Raw genomic sequence first — 23686 nt, 5'->3', positions numbered from 1 at the left:
AGCTGGATCTCTTCACGGACGTGGTAAATCTGTTTTCATGTAGTCTCTGTACCCTCTTCTCCAGGACCCAGACACCTTAATTACTTCATACCTCTATGTCCTCTGTTCACACCGTCCCATCGCCCCCTCCCACCCTTCCTCTCCATTTCCACAAAAGCCATTCATCCTTGGCGGTCTTTTAGCCCCAATGCTGTGAATACTTACTTCTTGGTCACCTCTGTTTGTGGTAAGTTCTTCCTCCTTGGAACTTACAGTATTTGCCCATGATTGACAGTTTTATCTATTATTTCATTCTTACCAGTTAATTTTGTTCCCAGAAAAAAAGATATAATATGCGACTTTATATAATTTATAGTATCTTGAAGTTTTTTAAAAACATATTACATATTACTTTTTTAGTGGCTGTAAACCCTTGAAGGAAAATGAATTAACAGCTCTAGAAACTGTTTCCATTAGTTTTAATCCTTTTGCACTGAAGCCTGACATACGAAAACAATCATACAAGTTGTGAAATATTCTGAGTGACCAACGGATTGGAGTCTCTTGGACAAAATCAGTCATTGTTCAAAGTCTCGAGAGAATATAGCTGAATTCCAGTTTAATAATTAATTTTCTTCTATGAAGCCAAATGCGATGAGATTGAGAAAGATCTAATCTAGAATCTACGATGAAGAACAGGGAGTCCCTGGCCTCGGGCGATGTTTTAAAAAGCCTACTGGAAATCAGGAATGTAACCCATGGTAAAACTGCTCCAGCTACAATATCACGGTTTCTTGCCCCCAGCAAGAATTACAAGAACTCAATACAATTATCTGAGTTGTTATAGAGGTAAAACCTCTGAATGTCACTTACGGTTTTAATTAGTGAAGGGAAACTGAACTATACTTTCATAAATGAAGCTTTTAAAACAAATAAAATCTTTCAAAGAATCCTGTTAGGGAAAAATAATTACAAACTTTTCGTAGTGTTGTGGGGGTGGAGCTCCAAGAAACTTGAAAACAGAGCGATTGTCTTAATCATGATGGGCATTTACTGTGTGCTTTACATCAAGGTTCTCACTTAATCCTCAGCTTACAGATGAGAAAACTGAGCTCAAAGAGTTGAACAGCTTGTCTAAGGCCCATCTGGTAAGGGGCACAGTCAAGAATCAAACTCAGGGCAATGAACTCGAAAGCTCATGGTCCTAATCACTGCATTACCCTAGTTTATTCCACTCCCTTCCCTCACTCAGTTTGGGTAAGCTTTGGCTCCCCAACAACTAGAGGAGGAAGATTTTATTCTAGGTTCGAGCTTAGGCAAGAAGAATCCTGGGAGGAAACAAGGCTCTCGGTGGGCGCCTGTGGTACGCGCATCATTGCAGGACTTCCATCTCTCTGACCAGCTCTGGGGAAATGCGAATCTTCCAAGAACTCTCGAATTTCTGTGGCACAACTACTGAAGAAATCCATGGAATTCTGGTAATAATGATCCCAAATGCTTCATTCCGTTGCCTTAGTATGTAACTTCTCTTGACTGGGAAGGCCATTTGATCAGTATTCAAAGCCAAATTCATGAAGAACTGAAGACTGGGAAGAGAAAAGTGGTAATACATGACATTCTTTTCAGCACTGCATGCTATCTGCCCATTTGTCCTAACCTTTTTTCCTTTTCTTTAGGTAAAAGATACTCTAGGATAGGGCACAGACATTGGTTAACAAATGACTCAAAATACAGAGAAAACTTCATTTCCGATTCAAAGAGGTCACTCCAGACACAAAAGAGGTGCCAAGCGCTAGTAGCTGGGAACTTCAGCAGTGCCACTCCAGGCCTGCAGCCCTTCCGCTGAGCTGGTGACAGAACACTTCCCGTTTCCATTCCTTAAATTAGGAGCATAGTGTGGTCCTGTAGGTTTCCTATTGTTGGATGTTTTCTGGTAAGTCCAAGTAGAGAATGATTCCAATCTCAAGATTCAAGCTTCAGCCAGAACTCAGCTAGAATCCAACAATTTCTATCTTGCAATTTTCTTTACTAGGGTAAACCAGGCTTGAATTATCTGAGACATTTATGACTTGATCGCAGGGGCAAAGATGATACTGGTTTCCGCCACACAACTCCAGTGGCAGAAAGGAATGCAAGACTACATCGCCACGAACTTGTCTTGAACTAGATAAAAGTAGGTAAACCGGTATGTCTGGATATCTATTCACTGCACATAATGAAGAAAATGACCCAGGCTGGCAAACAAAAATCCTCAGGGGTTAAGCAAATTGAAAGGGAGTTTTGAAGGCAGATTTCAGAAAAAAACGGCTATTATCTTTGGGTAACTATTTCATATAATGAGGGACAAAGGGCCTCACCAAACGGCAGTAGTCAAATTCAATGGAGGTAGAGCTCTGCATGCAAACTGCCTTCATTCTTGTGAGTTATAGCCGGTTTAAAGCTGTCACTTTAGGAAGCACTGAAATCCACCAGGTCCGGTGCAAGTCAGCCAAAGTGCTATTATGCGCATAAATCTTTTTTATTTGCATCAGAAAGGCATCAATTACCTCCTACTACAGTATGTAATTAAGAAGTAAATGTGTTATTTTTCTTAGCTTTACAAGATATTGTATTACTGCAAGAATAAAAGTTGTGATTTTAACTAGCACATTTCTACGTGCGAAACGTGACAATAACAAAGTCTATCACTACCTAGGCTGTGTCCCTTATATGGAAACATCCTACCTATTGTCAACGAAAACGTCCAAACCTGTAGAGAATTTTTGTGAGTTTATTTGAGCCAAACTGAGGACAACTGCTGGGAAGCAGAATCTCAACGGATTGGAAAAACGCTGCATTGGAGAATGGCAGTTCTGCAGCTTATTTTGTTAATTAGAATAAAAGGAGACTCAAAGGAGGTTACGTGAAATCCACGGCGGGAGGAAGCAGCGGGAGGGGTGGGATTTCTGGGACTGGACAGAAAGCCCAGACTTGTTTCACACTGGAGGGTGCAGGGCAGTTAATAACTAACGTTACAGCCCGTAGACATGGTATCTGGAGAGTGGAGGACAAGGAAAGTTTGGGACGAAGGAGCTTCGCGCAGACAGAACCAACTACAAAGGGATCACGTTTGTCTTGAAGCAGCGGCGTTGGCGTAGGTTTCCGCGGCAGCTGAGTAGGTTCCCGTGGCAGCGGCGTAGGTTCCCGCGGCAGCTGAGTACCGTTCCGCGCCGAGGACCGTGACGCTGGGGCGGGAGGCGGCTGGAGGTCCAAGCGGCGAGGATTCAGGGTCCCCGCGGAAAGGCTGCGCCAACACAGCGGGAAGGGACCCGGGCCGCTGGCAGCTCGGCGCCAGGTCGTGGGGGCCCCGGCCGTGGGCAGCTGGTGTTGAGGGGGTGGAGAGACGCGCTGGGCCAGGACCCCACGACCCCACGACCCCGCGGGGCAGCTGCCGTCACCCGGGGGGCCCGCCTTCCACGCTCTCTTTGCTGATGAAACAAACACACCGGCGACCACGCCACTCGAGACCTCTCCTTTTGCCAAACAGCGCGGGGCAGCCTCCTCCGACGGGTTACACGCGCGGTCCCCAGCCTCCCATCCATCCCCCGCGTGCAGGCCCCACGGCCCCTGGTAGAGCCCCGGCGGGGGTTTCTTTTCACGGCCGTGCTTTGCTTTCCTGTCTCAGGGGAATCAAGCCCGGGCGGGGACACGTCCCGCGTGTCCGCAACGCGCAGCGCGGGGCCACATTGGGCCTCGCCCGTCGGTTACGCGGGGCCGTGGACGGGCTGCAGGGCCGCCCCGGAACCGCCCGGAAGCGCACGCGCCGGCTCCCCACGCACGGAGCGCCGGCTCCCCACGCACGGAGCGCCGGCTGCCTCCGCCTTTCCCCGCGCGTCCACAGACGCCCTCCAGCCGGCGTGAAGCCGCGGGGCTCCGGGGGCGAGGCGCGCTCCTCCCGGCGGCCCGCTCCCGCCGGTCCGTCAGCGGCTCCGACCCCGCGGCGGCTCGTGGCCAACGCTCCCGCCCACACGGCTCCACCTCCCGGGCCACGCGCCGCACGTTCCCACCGCGCCTGCCGACGCCGCCCTCGCCCACCGGACAGTGGTTCCGCCCCCCAGGCGTCCCCGCGGAAAACAAGCGCAGGCCGCAAGGCGGACGGCCCGTCTCCCTCCCCCTCCGCGAGGCCAGCCCTCCCGGCCCCGCAAGCCCGGGCCTCGGGCAGGGCTCCCGGCGCGACGCCGTCCGTGTGGCCCACGCTCTCCGGACCTCGGCCTGTCCCTGCTCAGCCCGGCAGCACCGCCACGGGACACCGCGAGCCTCGACCAAGCTCGCTCACTGACCTCACCCTCCCGAGCGCCTCGCACACCCCGCGCGGCAGCCCCGCAGCGGCGACCCGCGCGCGAGCGCCTCAAACGCGAACGGCAGCCCCCACGTGACCAAGGCACGTAAACGGCGGCCGGCGCGCGCAGGCGTGAGGCAGGGCCGCTCCTCGCGGCGACGGTTTCCGAGGAGCGAGGCGCATGCGCTGCGTGGGCCTGCGGGAGGCGGGGCTGTGACTCAGGCTCCGGCGCGCCTGCGCAGTAGGCGGACGCGGGCGTTTCTTTCCTCCCCTTTTTTCGAATCGGGTCTCAGGGTTAGATTAGAGTTACAAAATGGCGGCCTGGAGTGGGTCCGGTGCTGTTCCACCGGCAGCCTCCGGTTGAGCGGACAGTTCTTCTCCTCCCTGCCGAGCACAGAGGGACCAGGCCCCCCGGGGACATGCGGTTTGGGACCCTGGGCTTACCGATCCCCGAGTCCTTCGAGAACCTCGGCGCTCCGGAAGCGACCGGGCGCGCTCAGCCGGCGACCCGCCGCCGCTTCAGACCCGCGCGCCGCGGCCTCGTCCTCGCACCTGCTCCTCGCCGCGCACCCACGCTTCGCCGCGCCCACAGCCCAGCGAGTCCTGCGGCGGCTGCCCGGGAGGTGACAGGCGGACGGGCACCGTGGGAGGGGCGGGCGCCGAGCGCCGGAGCCCGGGGTCGGGCCCGGGCCGGGGGCAGGAAACCGGGGTCCGGGCGGGAGCCGGCCGGGAAGGGGGTCGTGGGCAGGGGAGCGGGGCGCGGGCCGGGCCTGGGGCGGGGCGCGCGGGGCGGGCGGGGCGACGGCAGCGCCACGCGGCCGGCGCTGTTTGTGAAGCGCGCGCGGCCTGCGCCGTGGGGATGCGGGCCTGGCGCGGGCGCGCGCGGTGCCGACCTCCGCGGCCCCGGGGGAGGCGGCGCCGGCGCGGACACCCGTGGCCTGAGGCCCGCTTCCCCGCGGCTCCCGTCGGTACTTCCGCCCCCGGCCGCCCCCCCGCCCTCCCCTCCCGCCCCCCCTCCCGCCCCGCGGGCCTGGCCTCCGCCCCGTGACTCGGTTCCTTTAGGACGCGGCTCCTTCCCCGGCCTGTCGGTCTCGGGCCGCCTCACCTTCGGGTACAGTAGTGTCCCCTGCAGTTCAGCCCCGGGCCGGGCAGCACCGGGAGGCAGAGACCACAGACTACGGGGGGGCCATAAAATGTCCAAGTGGACGCGGGTCCGCGGCTCGGCAGCGGTTCCCCGCCGTCGGCGGTGTCCGGTGTCCGGACGACGGGAGCCACCGCAGACGTCACCCTGACTTGTGCTCGCCTTTTGTCATCAGCGTGTATCGAGTAGTGCGATTTTAATACAGTTTCCTTTCTTAAAACGTGTGTACATGTTTTTGGAACCCTCCGTATCACAGGCACAAATAATAAGTTTCTCCAATGACCAAGAGTTTCCATTTGCTGTCACAAGGAATCGTTTAATAACTCGGTACCTTTTAAACCACAAGCCCAAACGTTTTCTAAGTTCCTTGTAATAATAGCTAGCACGTAAGACGGTCTGGGTGCCAGGTACTTACAGCGATTTTTTTTCCCCCTCTTCTTTCATAAAATGAAAATTTAGAAGTAAAATACGGAGTCGTTAAAATATTTTAAAGCTCGGCTCATAAGTAAATTCTCTTTTTCCACACTACAACTTTTAAGTTTTGGAGAAAATATAGTATTTTATAGCCTCTGCCTCTAACAACAATTGTTTCTTTAGTATTTATTAAGCCCTTTTTCTGTTCCAGGCACTATTCTAAACTAAATTTTTTGTTTACCTCATTTAACTTTCACACCTCCCCATTCTACAGATGAAGAAACTGAGGCACAAAAATTAACTTGCCCAAGTTTTCCAGCAATAAAATGGGAAAATTGGGATGCCAAGCGGTATTTTCTTAAATATATAGTGTCCCAGATCACTGAGTGGGTAACAGCGAGAACTTGCCCGGAGAAGGGCAGGTTTGGCATCTGGAGCCCATCAGGGAACAAAAGAGATCCCTGCGCCCTGGTGAGTTACTGATGAATAGGGGCGAGTCTGGGAGCAGCTGCATTAATGGAGGGCGTTTGCTGTGCCAATTATCTCTTCAGTTGTGGGTATGAGCTTGAGGTTAAATTTTTACTTTATGACAGGTTTTGCCCTTTTAGCTCCACCCCTTTTTGCCAGTTAATAACAAGTTATTAAGTTACCAGTTAATAGTTAACCTTAATAGCGAAAATGACTGTTTCAACTTCTCTCCTCTTCTGCCCCCTGGTGGAAGTGCTAGTTACTGAACAGGAATGGCCAAAAGAAAGCACCGGAGAGACCTGGCCTCTGAACAGTAAAACGTTCAGTAAGGAATAATGTCTAAAAGTACATTGTTTTTGTTTGGATTACAAAGATTAATAGCAAAGCTTGACCAGATGTTTGGGGGGAGACATTATAAAAGAGGATTCAAAGATTATTAGGATATTATTAAAAGCTGAAAAACCCCTATGTAATTAACGGGGTTAGATTTTGGAGGGCTTTGGAAGTCAGCATTTGAATTTTGTAGATACTAAAAAGTAGTAGGTGACATGTAAGTTTGTAGCTTAATGACTGTGAAGTTCCAGAAACTTCTCTGGTGGGTTGTGGTGTAGAAGGAAAAGAGGACCGAGCAAGTATCAGAAAGGCGTCTAGGCAGGTTTCAGGAGCCCTGAGCTAATGGGTAAACTCCTGGGCAAGGTGGGTGGGTGGCAGAGGACGTAGAGGGTGTTTGTCCATGTAACTGGTCAGTTAGGGAGGAAGTCGGCCCAGCACTCACAGTGGTGCACGCTCGCCATTGACTGTTTTTATGTTTTTTATGGCAAAAGGCTATGATGTTAGGATAAGAAAGCAAACTACAAATTTTAAGGAACAGATGCAAGCAGCCTCTTTGGATAGGTGCCTATGTTACTGCACAGGTAATACTGTCAGCCCTCCCCCCGGCTCCCGCTTCCCTGTAACGCAGTGGTGTTAGAGGAGTTGAGCTCATGGGTTATTTGTGAAGGGTTATAAAGTCTCGGAATGTTAACATATCAATATTAATTACATTTTGAACTTTTAAATGATGTCCTACCTTAGCAATATGCAATTTGGGGTAATTAACTGTTCAATCTTGGGAAATGTATTTCTATCAACTATCTATAGCCTAAAGAAGTGTTCACGCTATGAAAGTGTTACCAATGCCTTATTAAAATTCTTACCTAAGAATGAACTTCTTTGTTGGATCATCTTTAAGATAGTTTTGTCTGTAGCAAGATTGTGTCATTTGCATAGAATAAGTTAAGCACTTGATCATGTAAGCAGTACTGAAGATTTCAGATTTTAAACAAATCGATTGAGGTGTCATATTAATTTTGTCCAAATAAAGTTGGTTTCGTGTTGTTTGGAAAGAGTGCCAGTTCGCTGCCTCCTCGCGTACTCCTTTGTTGGATTCGAAACACAGGGTGCCCGAGTACACAGTTCTCATTAAAGCCCTTCCCACTGGTATCAGGAATGTTTTTTTACATCTAACCTTTTTACTTTTAGGTTCGAAAAAATGGCCAAAAGAATTGCCGAGAAGGAATTGACAGATAGGAACTGGGATCAAGAAGATGAAGCAGAAGAGGTAAAAAGCAGTTTCCCTGCGAGTGATTTCCTAGTGCTTCTAAATTTAAGTTCGCTTTGGGGTTCCTCACGAAGACGTCGTGGTAAAATTCAGAGGTCTTTTTATTTCAGACCATCCTGAATGGGAAATGCTATGGTTTCTTAGGACCTGTACTTAGTATAGGAACGTGTTCATTACGTTTGGATGTGCCTTTCCGCCAGCGCCCATTCCCTGAATGTTCTTCCGCCTGAATTTCATATATTTGCAGCATTCTAAATCCATGGTTTCAGTCAAGACTGAGGGGTGAGTGAATGATGCAGTCCTGAAGTTAGCACAGGGCCACTCAGACTTGAAAAGTGGTACGCCATCTCGGGCTGCCATAGCCATGACTAAATTTCCGAAGATTGAGGTCACCTCCCTTACTCTAATGCTTCAGAGGCCAGCTTTATTTTATATTCTTAGAGATCTGAGACTCCCCTCTTCCTCCCCCTCCCAATAATGGCATTAACAGGAATAGAATTTGGACTGGCCTAGTTTCTTTCGTAACAAAGTAAAAATGGTCTTCCCTGAGGAAATCTTTCCATTTTTCTCTTACAAAGAGTCGAATACAGTTGCGTCTCTGTTGCCTCATCCACAGTTGGGTACTCCCAGGCTAGTTCACCAAGGAAATCTATAACCAAGTTAGCCTTTCAAGTTACTAGAATAGTGTCAAATAAAAAAATAAAGAATCTGCAAAAGTGTGTCCAGGCTTATCTGAGCTTTCTGAGCTGTTTCCTAGGACATATTTTTTTCCTTTACACATATATGGACTAAAACGTTTAGGGAAATCAAAATCACAAGCATGTTAGTATTTTGACAGGGCTTTTAACATTTCTGACTGACTTCGTGTTTTGTAACCAAGTCTGGTAACTATTTTCTGGGTCTTAACACATATTCTGGCCTCATAAGATTTAGACTCCCACACAAGAATTTGCTTTGACTTTCAAGTATTTCAGGAATGAAAGAACTCCCATTTGGAGAGAGTCTAATAAATGAGTATGGAGGGACATTACATTTCATTTGGGCAAGTGTGACTATAGATGTAGAGATCTCGTTAAGGTTTTCTGAAATAACTATAGGTGAGAATTTTATACAGAAAATATTTTCTGCCAGTCCTACAGGGTAAAAGAAGGGTTGGAGGAAAGCCAAAGGTCGTTAGCAAATTCCTGATGGTGGACATGGTAATTTAGGGTGCTGAGGACGGGCAACAGCTTTCCAGTAGCCACTCAGCATCCTGGGTGCCGCAGTGGTCTTGTGGATGATGGGCAAACGGGCAGGGCTCGTCTTCAAAATTGTGTGTGTGCGCACACGTGTGTGTGTGTGTGTGTGTGTGTGTGGTTTATAAATTTTATTTTTCAAAACGACAGTAGTAAGATACTAGATTTGGGCATCTGGGTTTCAGAACTGGCTCCACGCCCAAGTATCCATGATCTTTAAGGCACCTTCCAGCTTTGGGAGAATAGATTTTGCTTCTTGAAGAAAACTGAATTTTTATTCTGTTTTATTAATATCTCTGAATATATTTGAAGACTTTGTGCTGAGTAGTTTTGCACCAAAGTTTTGATGGTCTTAGTCTTGTCCAAATACTCGTGCATGCCCTCTGGATTACGATTCAGATCTTGGGTATGTGGGTTCTAGAAGATTCATGATTCGTCTTAGCAGCATTGGATTTCTCAAGATAGGTAATGGACATAAACTTTATTTTAATGTGCCCTCTCTGTAATTGTATTTCGAGTATTAATAGTACTTTACAACCAGCAGGTTTTTAGATAAGTTTGCCTGGTCTAGCTTTTGCATTCAGCATTTTATCTCCTTTTTGGCCTTATCTTACTGCTGTTTAATTTGTATACCCCTGCAGGTGGGAACATTCTCAGTGGCCAGTGAGGAAGTCTTGAAGAATAGAGCCATAAAGAAAGCAAAGCGTAGAAATGTTGGATTTGAAGTGAGTGTTTCCATACAGCTTCTGGTATAAACTAATTTGATTTCTGAGTTGCAGAGTGTTTCTCCCGCTGGGAGCAGTCAGATCGATTAATGCTTATGGACGTGCTTTCTCCGCTTGTGACAATCCTTGGTGTAGCCCCTGGGAGATAGAAAGAACCAATAAATGGGAGATGTCTGTCCTACCCAGGGAGCTTACCCAGTTGCTAAAATGAGCCAGAGACAGAGAGTGGAGTGACAGCGTGAAGAGGAGAGATGAGGATAGCAAACAAAGGGCAGGAGAAGTGTGTGGCAGATAGGAGTAAGAAAGGAAGGTGGCAGGAATTCTCAGTCTAGTCTCCTCGCTGGGATCGGGGTGTGGGTCGGGGAAGGCCTTTAACTAGAAGAGAAGCATTTCTCACATCGATAGTTAATACGTTATTTAAATGCTTCGTTCCTGGGTTTGGAAGCATGAGCGGTGAGTTGTAACTCGTGAAGTCATGTGGTCAGAATTCAGCGATCGCCCCACATTTCACAACTCTTCTCCAGTCGGTCCTCAGCCCTCAAGGACCTTCCAGGCACCAGTGCTGTCCTGGTGACCTGGACTCTCGTCCAGCCGGTTTATCCTGGTGGCAGCTTGGGAACAATCCCACCGCACGCTGTGGTGGCTCTGCTCAGTTTTTTTTTATTGTTCCAGTTCTTCTCTGGTCTAATTTCATTCTTAACACTGGTAGTTAGTTGGACATAGGTGTTGAGTCAGGCGTTGTTTGATGGCTCTTTTGTGGAGAAGATGGTGGGGGAGGTGGAAGCGGGGGAGGGGGGAGCCACTTAATCAGGGAGGAAAGGTACTAAGGGCCTGTGGTGTAGAGTGGGGTCCTGTAAAGAACGCTAAGTATTCAGGTGGGCTGCTCAGAACAGGAGTTGGCGTGAGAGACGGGGGCAGCTCTGAGAGTTCTTACACAGGAGCCCAGTCATACAGGAGGTTGGAGTCATGGGTGGGGGAGCAGAGGCACGAGTGGAAGCTGGTGATGAGAATGTGAAGTCAGGGGAGGCATATTCAGGAGGGGTGGTGCAGCTGTTGGGTGAATGGAGGTGAAGAAGCAGAGACAGGGGAGACCCCAATCCAAAGTTGGCCCAGAGGAAGGGGCAGGGGGGTCCTTGGGCTACTACAGGAAAGGAAATGTGCGTAGATATTTGAAACCCATCTGTAATTTTAGCTATAACTTTCAGCATCAGGTTTCTATCAGAACTTGTGTGTTAGAGAAACGTATCATCCTCTTAAATGATGAAATGTAGCTTGTCCCATAGTTTGTTGTGTCCAGGATGTGTTTTTAGTGGATTTGTTTGTTCATTTATTCAACATACCTGCTACGCACTGGGGACTCACTGTGGGTAAAAAAGACCAGACTATCCCTGCCTCATGGAACTTCCATCCTAGTGATGGAAGAGCCACACATGTAGTATTTACTTTCCTCGTAAGTGCCATGGAGAAAAATAAAATAAATGAGGGACATTGGAGGACGTGGGGACGTTTCAGTTTCTGTGGAGCCCAAATGGATAGCTTCTCATTCAACGTGAAACTTATTTTTCTGAATGTCTCATTCCTTTTTTTTTTTTTAAGTTTTAAAACCAGTGCTTCTGAATTTTTGTCATGATGATGGTTCTAGAGCTGATTTACTCTCAGTAATTTCCAAAATAGCAATAAGTACCATGTGGCTTTTAAATCTCGTGCAAAATAAAAGGCTCTGAAGAGCCACATTCAGCTTTGCCTTTTTTCCATGAATCATATTATACATAAAAACTATCAGTTTGGTGTGTTTTGGATTTTGAATCTTCAGAAATCAAACTTAGAGCATCAGAACCTAAGCTATATTTATTACATGTGTTAAAACTCATGCAAGTTAAGATTTTGCATTTGCCTAATTTTGTTGCTGTAAGTTTATCTATGGTCAGTAACCATCTGAAATTCTGTAGACGTGATTGAAACTTTTGTGTTTCTTGAAAACTGTGTAGTAATAGGCAAACTGGCCCATTTAGAGAATGAAGCACTTCCAGCTTAAGTAGTTTTTGTGTGAGATCATGATTCTCACTCATTTATGTGGGGACTTGTGCACTCTCTTGGCTGTTCTGAAGATTGTTCTCTGTGATGTATTTTCGAGAATATTTCTTAGAGCTTGCCTCGGATCTTTGGTCTGAGAAGCAGATACACCTGTGGTGGAATCACTACTTTGAACGAAAAAAAGATCTTAGAGAAATTGTCGTGACTTGAGCAAAGCACTGTACACTCCACAAATTCCCAGGGACAGAGGACAGCTTTAGAATTTCCTAAGGAACGGCAAATATTTCCAAAGCATCTTGGGTTAGAGATGAGAAAGCTAGGAACTGCAGGGAACGGTCTGCTAGAGAGACCTTGCTAAAGAAAGCAGCGAGAAAAGAGAATAAAATGTTGCCTCTGGGTTTCTCAACTAATGGAAAATCTCCATTTGAGACTCAAGTCAGCTTCCAAAGTTCTATAGGCTGAAAGCAGGTTGAAAGCTACAGAATTTCTTAAAAAATTATAGGTAACTCGGTAAAATACTTTCATTTAAACTAACTTGATGTTTCTACGACCTCGTTAGGCAAATTGTCTTTGAGTAGTACCTGAAAAATATATTATTTGAGGTTTAGTTGTGTTGAGAATGTTTTTAGTTATTATCCTGAGGTGGGGTAGTGGGTACGTGAATTTATTGCATTAGTCTTTTTTCCCTTTTCTGTCTTTTTAAAAATATTTATTCAATGTATTTTTTAAAATATACTTCACTGTAAGTTGGGACCATCCTTCTCGGCTGTTTCAGGAAGGCAGCTATGGTTTGCAAAGCTGTCATGAATAAAACCTGCCTTGTTTCCCATTTCTGCTTGTGCTGGCAGTTTTCCATTAATGCTGATGGCATAAGGAGTCTCCGTGCTAGTTGGCCAAGATAATAAATAGTCACTCACTGGCTTACCTGGTGATGTAAGGCAGTTACCTAATGTGTGCTCTTCCTTTATGTTTCAGTCTGACAATACTGGAGGGGCTTTTAAGGGCTTTAAAGGTTTGGTGGCACCTTCTGGAGGGTTTTCTGGATTTGGTGCTGGTGCTGGAGTGAGGCCTTTGGAAGGACTGCCAAATGGAAACAGCATCACTAGTGCCCCTGCCTTTTCCAGTGCAGGGATCACAACCGAGACCAAGGCCACCTTTGGTAAGTAGGGTCCCCTTCCTCCAGTCATGTCTGTGTAAAGATGATCTATGAAAAATAACTTTGCAAAGATGTTTCTCTTGTGCTTACCCTGGGGCCTGGGACTATAGGAGCAAAAACAGTAATAATGAAAGCGATGGCAATTAGGGAGATGTTGGCTGTTTACAGTGAGGAAAGCATAAGCTTCTGAGCCAAAATAGACCCAGGTTCTGTTCGCAGCTTTGCCCTTTTCCAGCTCTGTGACCTTGGTAGAGTTCCTTCACCTCTAAAACCTCCAAATCTTCAACAAGGAAATGAGAATGACCCTGAGACTGGGCCTGCGGGTCAAAGGAGGAGGGGAAGCTTTTAACGGGGCCCTCTGGAAAGGCGTGCTTTCCCATCCTCCTTCCTTAATGTGTGTACCAGGGACTTCCTGGGTGACACACACCTTCCGGAAACCGGGGGGTCCACCCCTCTAGACTTATTTTGCCCGGGATGTGTTGATTACCTGATCTTGTTCTGAGGGAATTAGTCAAGAACTGTTGGGACTGGCAACAGAGAATGGGGTCATAGGTTAACATCTTGGGTTCTTGGAAGTGATCCTGACCAGTCCAATTGTACTTAGCTCGTTATTCTAAAAGTGTACACGGTTTAATTTTAATGGGGCAGAACGTTTAGTGTGATTAAAATAAGCACTTTCTGTTAACATTTTAACTGCATTAATACATATTCATTCCCACAACTTCGGAGATTAAGTTTTATACTAACAATATTTTGACAGTTCTGGGTAAAATGGGCATCCTTTTGAAGGAAAAGGTTACTTTAAAATTCTTAGTGCAAGCATGGACTAGATACGGTTCTTGTATAAAGTTTGATTGGATTTTTGTGATAACCAGTTCCTAAATATTAGATATGCATGCACTTCTTGAACTGTCACAACAATGGGATACAATAAGAGCAGAAAATACGAAGAGTGGTATAAAAATCCAGACGGGTTAGCAAAATCCACTTCTAAATAGATCTTAAAACTTGAATTTCCTGTAGCATCCATTGCTGCCAATGGCCCTACTTCCTTGGTCGATAAAAAGAGTGCAAATCCCCAAACTAATGGGGACAGCCAGCCGCCCTCGTCCTCTGGCCTGACCTCCAGGGCACCGCCCCCCAGGACCGCCTACCACAAGCAGCTGGCGGCCTTGAACTGCTCTGTCCGGGATTGGATAGTGAAGCACGTGAATGCCAACCCGCTCTGCGACCTGACACCTGTCTTCAAAGACTATGAGAAGTACTTGGCAGGTATTGAGGAGGAAGGCGGCGCTGGTGCCAGCGGCCCTGAGAGCGAGTCCAGCAAAGCGCCAGCTGCAGCTCAGCCTCCCTCCCTGTTCGGTTCAGTCAAGTTACAGCAAGAGTCAACATTTTTGTTTCATGGGAACAAACCTGAGGGGACGTCTGAAAAGATGGAGGCTGGACCTGACAAGAAAGTGGACCCCTCGCCAGGAGCAGCAAGTGCCTCGTTCAATTTCGGCAAGAAAATTGATAGTTCTGTTTTGGCCGCCTTGAACTCGGGCCCCGTGACTGGGTTTTCATTTCCTTCGGGCAACTCCGGTTTATTTGGCAAAGATGGTCCTCAGAGTAAACCGGTTTCTTCACCATTTTCCACTAAAACATTGGAGAGCCAAGCAGGTGGCGGCAGTAATGACTGCAAAGGTAAATATACAGGTTATCCTCGCGGTCTGTTTCAGGTTTGTGTGAGCTTTGTGTTTGGTGGGAAAAGCATAGGCTTGTGCTTCAGGCGGGTCTGGAGGCCTCGGGATGCCATCGTGGCCGAGACGTGTGATCCTGGACAAAGGTGATGAGTCTTGGAGTCTCACTTTCCTTATTCGTAAAATGGAGTAAGGCCTATTTTGTCGGGTTATTATAAGGATTGAGAGTATAGAAATAAAACTTAAGAATATGAAACCATCTGGCACAGTGACTGTGAAACACATGGCCTTGCATATAAAAAAATTAAGTGAATTAACATAGTTTGCACAATTGTTTTATTGAAAAAGGTTATCATGAATATCCACTGAATTATCTATATTTAAGAGATTTTGGTTATAAATAAAGTCACATGGCAAAGCAGTACCATAAATAAAAAAAGGTAGACTTTTCACAGCTATGAGGAACAAGCAGTGTCTACGCAAAACATGCCTGGATGGCTGCCCCCTTTCCAGAAATTTCCGCTGTGCAGTGTCAGTGCCCTAAGGCCGGCAGAGCGCCTGGGCCTTAGTCCCAGCCCCTCCACTCCCTCGTTGTTACGTCATAACCCCTCTTCATCACGTGGTTATGAACAAATGATGTCTGCGAAGATACTTGTCAGACTCAGGCGGTCTTAACATGTCGATCCTTGAGAAAGAAAACAGCAGTTGCCAGGTTGCCACTGCATGCGTTTTGCTACCTGGAGCCAAACTTCCATTGCTATCCCATCTTGCCCTACCTTCCACTAGATCCTCAGGCAAGGGCCCTCCAGGGCAAAGCATGGATGAAGGTCTCCCTCTTCTTGCGGGACAAACAGACTCTGTCTAGTCCTGGGGAAGTCGCCACGGGAACAAGGAGGCTGCATCTGTGCCATTGGAATTGTCTGCCTATGTCCCTCAATAAAGCACCTACTACTCCCCTTGTGCTTGTCACATCATGTGCATCAGAAAGAAAGATGGGAGAGCTTGTTAAAATCAGTCTTAAATGCCCGGGCTCACCCTGGAGAGCCTAACTCAGGAGTCCCAAGATCTTTATTAAAAAAATACGCAAAACACTCCTGAAATTCTGCGGCACACCAGTTTGAAAACCAGAGTACCTTCTTCAGATGGAAAGCCTGTGACTTGAATTGTTTGGGCACCAGAATTGTTTTCCGTAGAGTTGCTTTTTAATTTAGGGAGTTTTATGCGCCTCCGTTCTCTTTAAGAGGATGGGTACTTGCGTCTCCTGCAGTGTCTTAGCTCCACCCTGGGGTAGGGGAGCCGGCCCCAGAGCTGGGAGGGTGGTGTTCAGACAGCTTAAAGGAGTCCTGCTTGGCTGTGGAGTGATGTCACTACCACGTGCCCGGTAACACATTCTGCTTCTTTCCCCATCGGATTGATAGTGAGTGTCCTTGGTGTGGTGCAGGAATGGTCATTTGGGGATGAAGGCGCTGAAGCCCCGCTGAGATTTTCATCTTCCAGTGGTAGTCTGAGTACACACGAGTGTCACGGGGCCGAAGTCCCCGTGGCCAAACCTCACAACGTCAGACTGTAGAGTAGGAAAAGGGGGATTGATCGAGAAGGCATCAACCAAGATGGGAGACCTAATCCTCAGGTCCAGCTTAAGAAAGTAGAGTCCAGGCTTCTTTTACGTGGGGTGGGGGGGGTGGGAGGGCAAGAGGTGACTGATGCCTGCAGGCACGTGGGCGCGGCAGGGGCTCGGGAGATGCTCTTAGTCCGGTGACCTGAGTTGATGTGAGTCTGGCCATGAGGTTCTCACTAATCTTTGGGAAACAATACATCCTTCCCTTATCTCCTGGGAGAGGCGCTTTGTGGTAAGGGGCTGTTTCTGTAAAACGTAAGCCCCAAGCAGAATTCCTGTCATAAGTGTGTCTACACAACACCAAGCACAGCTACTAGCCTGAAGGCCCCGGGAACAGAGCAGGCTGGACCAGGATGGAGTCAGAGCATTTCACTCTGTTGCATGCTGACTGATTTTCTTCCTGTGAAAGTTAGCTCGTACGCTGAATCTTAAGCCAAGGACATTTTTCTTTCTAAGGCTTTCTACAAATTCACATCTGTTTTAGAAGAGAAGTATGTTCCCATTAAAAATTGTTCTTATTTTTCACAAAGGAACTAAAGTTCAGTGGGCGCACACCCCCCACCACACACACACACACACACACACACACACTCATACACCACACACACTCACTTCAGTGTGTGCTTTTCGTTTCTAAATCTGCGTACGTGGAGTGCTTAGGTTGAGGTGGGGGACACATAACAAACTTGTATCACATTTTCAAGCTCCTGGTCGGCATCTTACTGAGTGTTGCTTTTATAAAAGGTGGAGATGAAGACGACAGTGAGGAGCCGCCCAAAGTGGTGGTTACTGAGGTCAAAGAAGAAGACGCTTTCTACTCCAAAAAGTGAGTGAGTGGCCGGGAAGGCGCTTGGGGAAGTTGTTTGGGAAGGAGGCCTCTGGCTGGGGGGGAGGGGGGGCGTGACATCGTCCCGCAGAATTGACTGAGCACCCGTCCTGGGGTTGGGCTCTGCCTGTTCTGTGACCTGCGACGAGGAAGAATTCTTGGCCTGTTCATTAAACAAAAAACAATTCTAGAAAGTGCTTTAGAGAGGGACTTTTCTTTGATCTTCCTGCTCCATCTCATCGCTTCCCTCCCTTTGTCGCCTTCCTTCTCCCCCTTAGTTACCTCGTCACTGATTTCAGGTTTGGTTTTTACTCTGCTCTGAATCGGGGTGTGTCTTCCTGGAGACCTGGTTGGCCTTAATGGATTTTCTCACAGCCACATGACTGCATGGCCACCATCCCTTTCCATGAAGGGTGTGTAAACACTTTATCTCACCCCCCGGTAATGAGAGCTCTTTTGTTTTTGTTTTCAAATGAGAACTGCTGCTTTTAGAAGAAAGCACAAGAGAAATTTTGAATTAATCATTTCAATGCAATGAAATTGGTACTTCCTAACAGTTATTTGCTGAAAAACACTTTTGTCATTTTAGAAGCTTCCCTAAATGTGTTTTCCTAATAGAAAAATTTCAGACTAATGAGTCAACAGTTTTCATAACAGATCCTCATACCCTATGGCAGTTCCAAATATTAGTTACTGTTGAGAACTTTTAAAAGAGGCCAGCAGTTCCTTTGCCTGTTATTAAAATTGAATTATACAGGCGACATAAAGGAATGGCCCTGACTTAATTTTTTTTTTCTAATCAAAATAAATCAAAGGAGCAGGCAGTGGTTTTGATTTGTTTATTAAAAATCTAAGGAGATGTGTGACACAGGCTGGGAAAGGCACCTGGTGTGGTTTTAAGTTAGGTTGGGCCCATATCCAATAATTTGAAACAATGTGGGGGTAGAGGTTCTAGAATATCTAACCAGACTTTCTTATTCTGGTTTGTGCCCAGACCCAATCTGGGTCAATAAAAGATTTATCCGAAAGCTTGCTCTGCTCTCATTTCATACAGACTTTTCCACACAAATATGAACAGTGGTTGTTGGGAGACTGTGATTTGATTTGTCATCAAGTGTCCGGCTGTACTTATTATTTTTCTCCATAGGTGTAAACTGTTTTACAAGAAAGACAACGAATTTAAAGAGAAGGGCGTAGGCACTCTGCATTTAAAACCCACAGCGAATCAGAAGACACAGCTCTTAGTGCGGGCAGACACCAGTTTAGGTGGGTACAAGATCATCGGAATCACGTGACCTACAAGGCGTACCAGCCCTCACCTTGCTCACTTCAGCCTTTGAGATTTCCAAGTACATTGATGTGGTGTTTGGAACAGGAGAGGTTGTTGAGGTCAAATTCATCCTATACTTGCCGATTATTTATAGATTTAGTTGAGTACTGGGTGATAGCGTGTAAGCAAACGTAGAGTAACCAGAATAGTGTTCATGTTCCTTTGTGTTAGAAATGTGACTGAGAAGTTGTAGTTAAATCGGATGGTTTAATAATAAATGCACAAGGAAGTAACCATTTAAAGGAATCGTTTTTGTATAGCAAATAATCATTAACACCTACCTCCTCACCCCTCAGCACCCCCTCAGCTTTACCCTTAAAAGAGTCCACTGACAGGAGGAGGGCGTTCCTGAGGCGGGTGGGCAGGTCGGAGAGGAAGTGGTGGTCGCCACACCAGGCTGGGTTGCAGAAGGAAACTTCTGTGAGGCTTCTTCCTCTTGACTAATTTATGGTCCTCTCTCAGTAACACCACTGTGACCCAGGGAGCCATGCCGGCCTCGGGGACAGGTGTGTCTTTGCTGACCGCGCTTCCTTTGTTGGAGTGACTTAGTGAAGACTCCAGCTCGTGTCATCGTGCTCTTCCTTTAGTACAGGAAAGGACAGTGGTCAGCAGGGGTGACCATCGTGAAGGAGGCCGCTACCACCGGGGATGGTGGGGCGGCGGCAGGGAGGGTGCAGGCCATTCCCCCGCGGCACGGTTGAGTCCCAGTCCTCCCAGAGGCCTCGCGGTCCTCTCAGGGACATCGTGCTGGCATCTGTGTCGGCGAGCCATTGCCCGTTTTTGTGACATGGCTGTGCCTCCCGGTTTTGCTCCATGAGTGTCCGTTGCTTCGGTATTGAGTTGGCACTTGACAGCTGTACTGTCAGGAAGCTGTAGTTTGGGTGACTCGGGTGTATTTTTTGTTTAAATGCAGGCAACATACTGCTGAATGTTCTGATCACACCCAACATGCCGTGCAGCCGCACAGGGAAAAACAACGTGCTCGTTGTGTGCGTTCCAAACCCGCCTGTGGATGAGAAGAACGCCACCGTCCCGGTCACCATGCTCATTCGGGTGAAAACAAGCGAGGACGCGGACGAGCTGCACAGAATGTTGCTGGAGAAGAAGGACGCCTGAACTCGCCTCGACACGCATCGCCGCCACGTGCTGCTTCCCTACCTTAAACTTAGTTCTCTTCTAACTTGGACGTTCTAAGAACTTTTGGGGACTTAAAACTTTTGCAAGCAAGATGAATGTGGCCAATAAAACCTTTCATGTTAAGTGTCAAGAAACCCTCTTCTCCCCCTTCTGAGAACTGTCTAATGTGTAAAATACATTTGAAAGAAATTTTTAGAAAGATTTTTAATGTCCGTTTATTAAACTGACCACAAGTGATTTCTTAATGGACTGAAATCAGGGTATCGATTAGATTTCCCAAAGGCTCCTCCCACTGTGGGGTTTGGCAAGGCCCCGCCGGCGCCAGCCGGCCCCCGGAAACGTGCCAGTGGTGTCTGTCCGGTGACCTGAGGACCGCTCTTTCCGAGTGCGCCACGCCGCCGCCGCCGTGCCAGATGCTTCCTTGCTCGCTTGTATCTGGTGTCACCTACAGCTGCGCTGTGAGTACAGACTGCACCTTCGGCGCTCGAGCCCTCACCTTACGTGGACGGGGGCCTGGTGCCCGGTAGCTGCTGTACTGGAATTCGGGGACTGCTTTTCATTTTAAAAGGAAACAAGTAGCTGGTTCTTTGGTTTCGTAGTTTTATTCATGAGGTGCTGTCACTTCTGTGTCCCCCTCGTGACGTGGGACGGGGGGAATTGCCAGAAATGAGGTTTAAAAGCACAAATGCGGTAGCTTAGTTTGTAAACTGTGGACAGTAAACCCCATGAACCAGAAAGTTAAGTCAGAGTTAAACCAGCACAGAAGGAGCGAATGTGCTTTGTGTGCGCGGTGGTGAGCCCTGCGGATCTAAAACCTACTTACTGCGTAAGCAGGTAACTGGCGTTTCTCACTTGTGAACCATGCGCGTGAGCCAGGAAACATGCGCCCGCTCAGGTAGGGGAGGAGAAAAGGTGTTGCACGTGTTGTCCTCAAAGTAGGCAGCAGGAAATTCTGTTGTGATCTGCAATTTCCATTTGCTTTTTTTTAAGAGATTGTTCAGTATGTCCATTTGGAAGGGAGCCATGGCTTGCACAGGACTACCCGTGTCTCTTCTCCACAGCTGGTAGCTAAGACCAGCATTCGAAGACTGGGCACGTGCACACATGGAGATTTCCATGTTTAAACGTCCGTTTTTCATCCTGCACGAATCACCGGGCTGGTACCAGATGACCTTGTTTAAAGGTTCCGGGTCGGTGCCTGGGGGCTCTCACTTGCATCTTCTGTCTTCTGACTTAGAGGAGAGGCTTCAAAATAATTGTAGATAGTGTAGTTGCTATTTAAACAAACAATTTTTAGATGTAAAGCAGGTGGGGAGACTTTTATGAACAAGTATGTTAACTTAATTACTTGAGGCCAGTGTTTATCATGAGACTCTTGTATTGCTCTGTTTTGATACCAGTGGAAGAATTTGGCCTAGTGTGTGACTTCAGATAAACAAAGAGAGGTGTGCTTGCACTATTACGGGACTTGGTCAAATTCAGCTTGTCGTGAGACAGGGAGAGGTGGCAGTTACTTTTGCATTTTTTTAAAATTGAGATTATTCGTGAACGTCTGTTACAGATGGTTTATAATAAGCAAGTGATCGATTCGGTTACGATAATACAGCCCTGCCCTGTCCACGTTAGGTTTGTCCAGCTGTGAGAAGGATGAGGCAATACAGGGGAACAAATTGCAATGTGACAGCCTAGCCACGCGCTCCCATGGTCCCAGCGGAATAGAAATCTCACCGGCATCTCGGGACACTGTCAGTGGCTTCTTCATTTTTCATTGGCTTTTGCATGTGCAGTGGGACATTCAGGGAAAGTGGCACGCAAAGATCATGATTGAATTACCTTTAACACCCCTGTAAAAATAGTTTACATCTTTTTAAATCAGTGGGTATGTGTGGCTTTCTGTTTTCCTAACATTCCCAGCAAATCCTTGCTGCTAAAACTGTCACGTTAAAGTGAAAATTACAGGGAAAAATGTGATGTGTATATACCATAACTCAGAATGTGATTATTTTCGTAAAATCATTCTTCTAGGAACTTGATGTCTCCAATTATGTATTAGTATAAAAGAGCCGAAGTCTACGTGGGTTTTACTGTAAACTCAATCCTTGTATGTTACTTGGGGGCAGGGGCCCCTCGGCTCCTGGAGGGCTTACCTTCTCTTCCCCACTGTATCAATAGCTAAACCCTACCCCATGGGTTTAGTTTGATTTATTTTTATCAAATTAGTAGAAATTAGGCTTTAAAATGTGTCATGTGGACTGAAATTTTCATTTTTGGTTTATGAATCTGTAAAGTGTATCCCACGTGGCCCGTCGTGGGTGTGTTCAGCTTCCATTCTCTATCAGGTAGTGCGCATCTGGACAAACACTGAGTGTCCCAGTGGCCTTTTTTCAAACCGGCGGGTCATGCCATCCTTTTGAGCATTCCCAGTGGGCAAAAAAAAAGCCTGTTGCGCCATCTTCATTATTAGAATTACAGACTGGAAATGTGTCCAGTTTTTAAAGAAGTTTAGTTTGTGTTTCCCATGGAAGGCCAAGGCTGCTTATGGACTGATTTTCTTTAAATTGTTTGACCATTTTAATTCTAACTCATATTTTTGATATGCCGCATGCCAAAAATACCTACCTAATACTGGAGTGCAGAAAAGCTTTCAGTGAGAACGCCATCTTGGTTTAGTTTGAAAGGTAAATGCGTTGTTTTATTTTTGAGCATCTGTCAGTCGCTCCCGTTCAGAACAGTCCCATGTACGTAGTAAGCACACTGCACGTGGAGGCTTTGTCAGCTAACCCCAAGTACCCATCCTCATTCCGGAAGTGAGACCGCAGGAGAGGCGGTAGGTGACGGGTGCCCTGAAACTGGCCGTCTGTCCAGCACTCGCTTGTGTGAACTTGGCCAGTGGCGGTCATGGGAAAGACTGAGGACTCCTTTGGATGCAGTGGAGATGTAAAACTTCTTAGCAATCAAGTGGATACATTGTTTGCTTTCTATTTTAAATAGGAAATTGCTTTTAAAACTTAAATACTTGAATTGTCAGACAATGTAATCTCAGTTTGTATTCGTTTCTGAATGATCCCATTGAGGAAATGTAACAATCCACGAAATGTGAATAAATGGAAAGTAAACAAAGTCAGTGTCTGACGCCTTCTTGTTCCTCTGTGATGTACCTGGCGTTAACAAGTCAAGCAGCCCAGAGGGAGAAGAATCCCACCCGCCGCAGCCGTGCCCAGAACCCGCCCCTGCCTGGAGGTGAGGGGAGACCCGTTCACCATCAGACCCCTGAGCACAGGGTGAGGCCACCTCCAAAGCGGTTGTTCAGGAGTTTCTGTTGGATTCGTGGATTTACGAGTGGGAGTACTGGGTCCCTCCCTGGCTGCTGTGCGAAGCGTGCTAGGCACCTCCCGTGGGTCGTCTGGTTTCGTCCTCCCAGCAGATCCCCCCCAGCCCCATGGGCGCCGCAGTGGGTTTTCCAAAGTGAGATTAGGCAGCTTAAGTTTCTTATGGATAAGTGAACTCGGGATCTCAAAGAGTCCTCGTAAGGACATTTTAAAACTAAGGATCAAAATAATCAAGGAAAAAATACACTGAGTTTATGTAACTAAATTTTCGGTTATTTAGAAACATCACTGTTAAGGCATTAATAGATTGAATTGTAAAATAATTACAGTACATGGAGTCAGGTCCACATTTTTAAGTTTCCCGAGTTACTCAGCACGTCACTGATTTATGAGGTATCATCTCCTGGTAAAGAAAACATTGCAAAGACTAACTTACCCATCAGTATTTTTCCTGAACTGATCTCATCTACTGGCAACTCAGTGACACTAAGAGGTGTCGCGCAGGATACTCTGCTCGCCACGCCATTTGTCGTGCAGGGCGTCCGGCGGGGTCTCTGCTCCCGCTCCCCACATAAGAACGCAGGACACGGTAAGGCCAAAAAGGAACACCCACGCAGCCATAGATAAGGAAGTCAGACCAATACATTCTCGCTGGCGGCTGGGCTGGAGACACAGGAAGCAGGATCTACATAATCTG

At 47.3% G+C, this 23686-nt stretch overlaps 1 protein-coding gene across 2 annotated transcripts; it reads left to right on the top strand.

The window, feature by feature from the left end:
* The first annotated feature begins 4541 nt into the window (after window positions 1-4541).
* NUP50 (nucleoporin 50) lies at window positions 4542-22783 on the top strand. 2 transcript variants are annotated; one of them, XM_081058184.1, is made up of 8 exons: window positions 4542-4920; window positions 7842-7920; window positions 9797-9880; window positions 12890-13073; window positions 14094-14753; window positions 17112-17193; window positions 18341-18459; window positions 19437-22783. In XM_081058184.1, exons 2-8 carry the CDS (start codon window positions 7852-7854, stop codon window positions 19637-19639), a joined length of 1401 nt encoding a protein of 466 aa, XP_080914310.1. In that variant the 5' UTR covers window positions 4542-4920; window positions 7842-7851; the 3' UTR covers window positions 19640-22783. The 2 variants fall into 2 exon arrangements, with proteins under 2 accessions (XP_080914310.1, XP_080914311.1); XM_081058185.1 differs by lacking the exon at window positions 9797-9880 and having other exon boundaries at window positions 4588-4920.
* Window positions 22784-23686: the final 903 nt, after the last annotated feature.

This window comes from Rhinolophus hipposideros (genome assembly GCF_964194185.1).
Source record: "Rhinolophus hipposideros genome assembly, chromosome: 9".
Lineage (NCBI taxonomy): Eukaryota > Metazoa > Chordata > Mammalia > Chiroptera > Rhinolophidae > Rhinolophus > Rhinolophus hipposideros.
The sequence above is the reverse complement of the archived record's forward strand: the minus strand, read 5'-3'. Positions and strand labels throughout refer to the sequence as shown.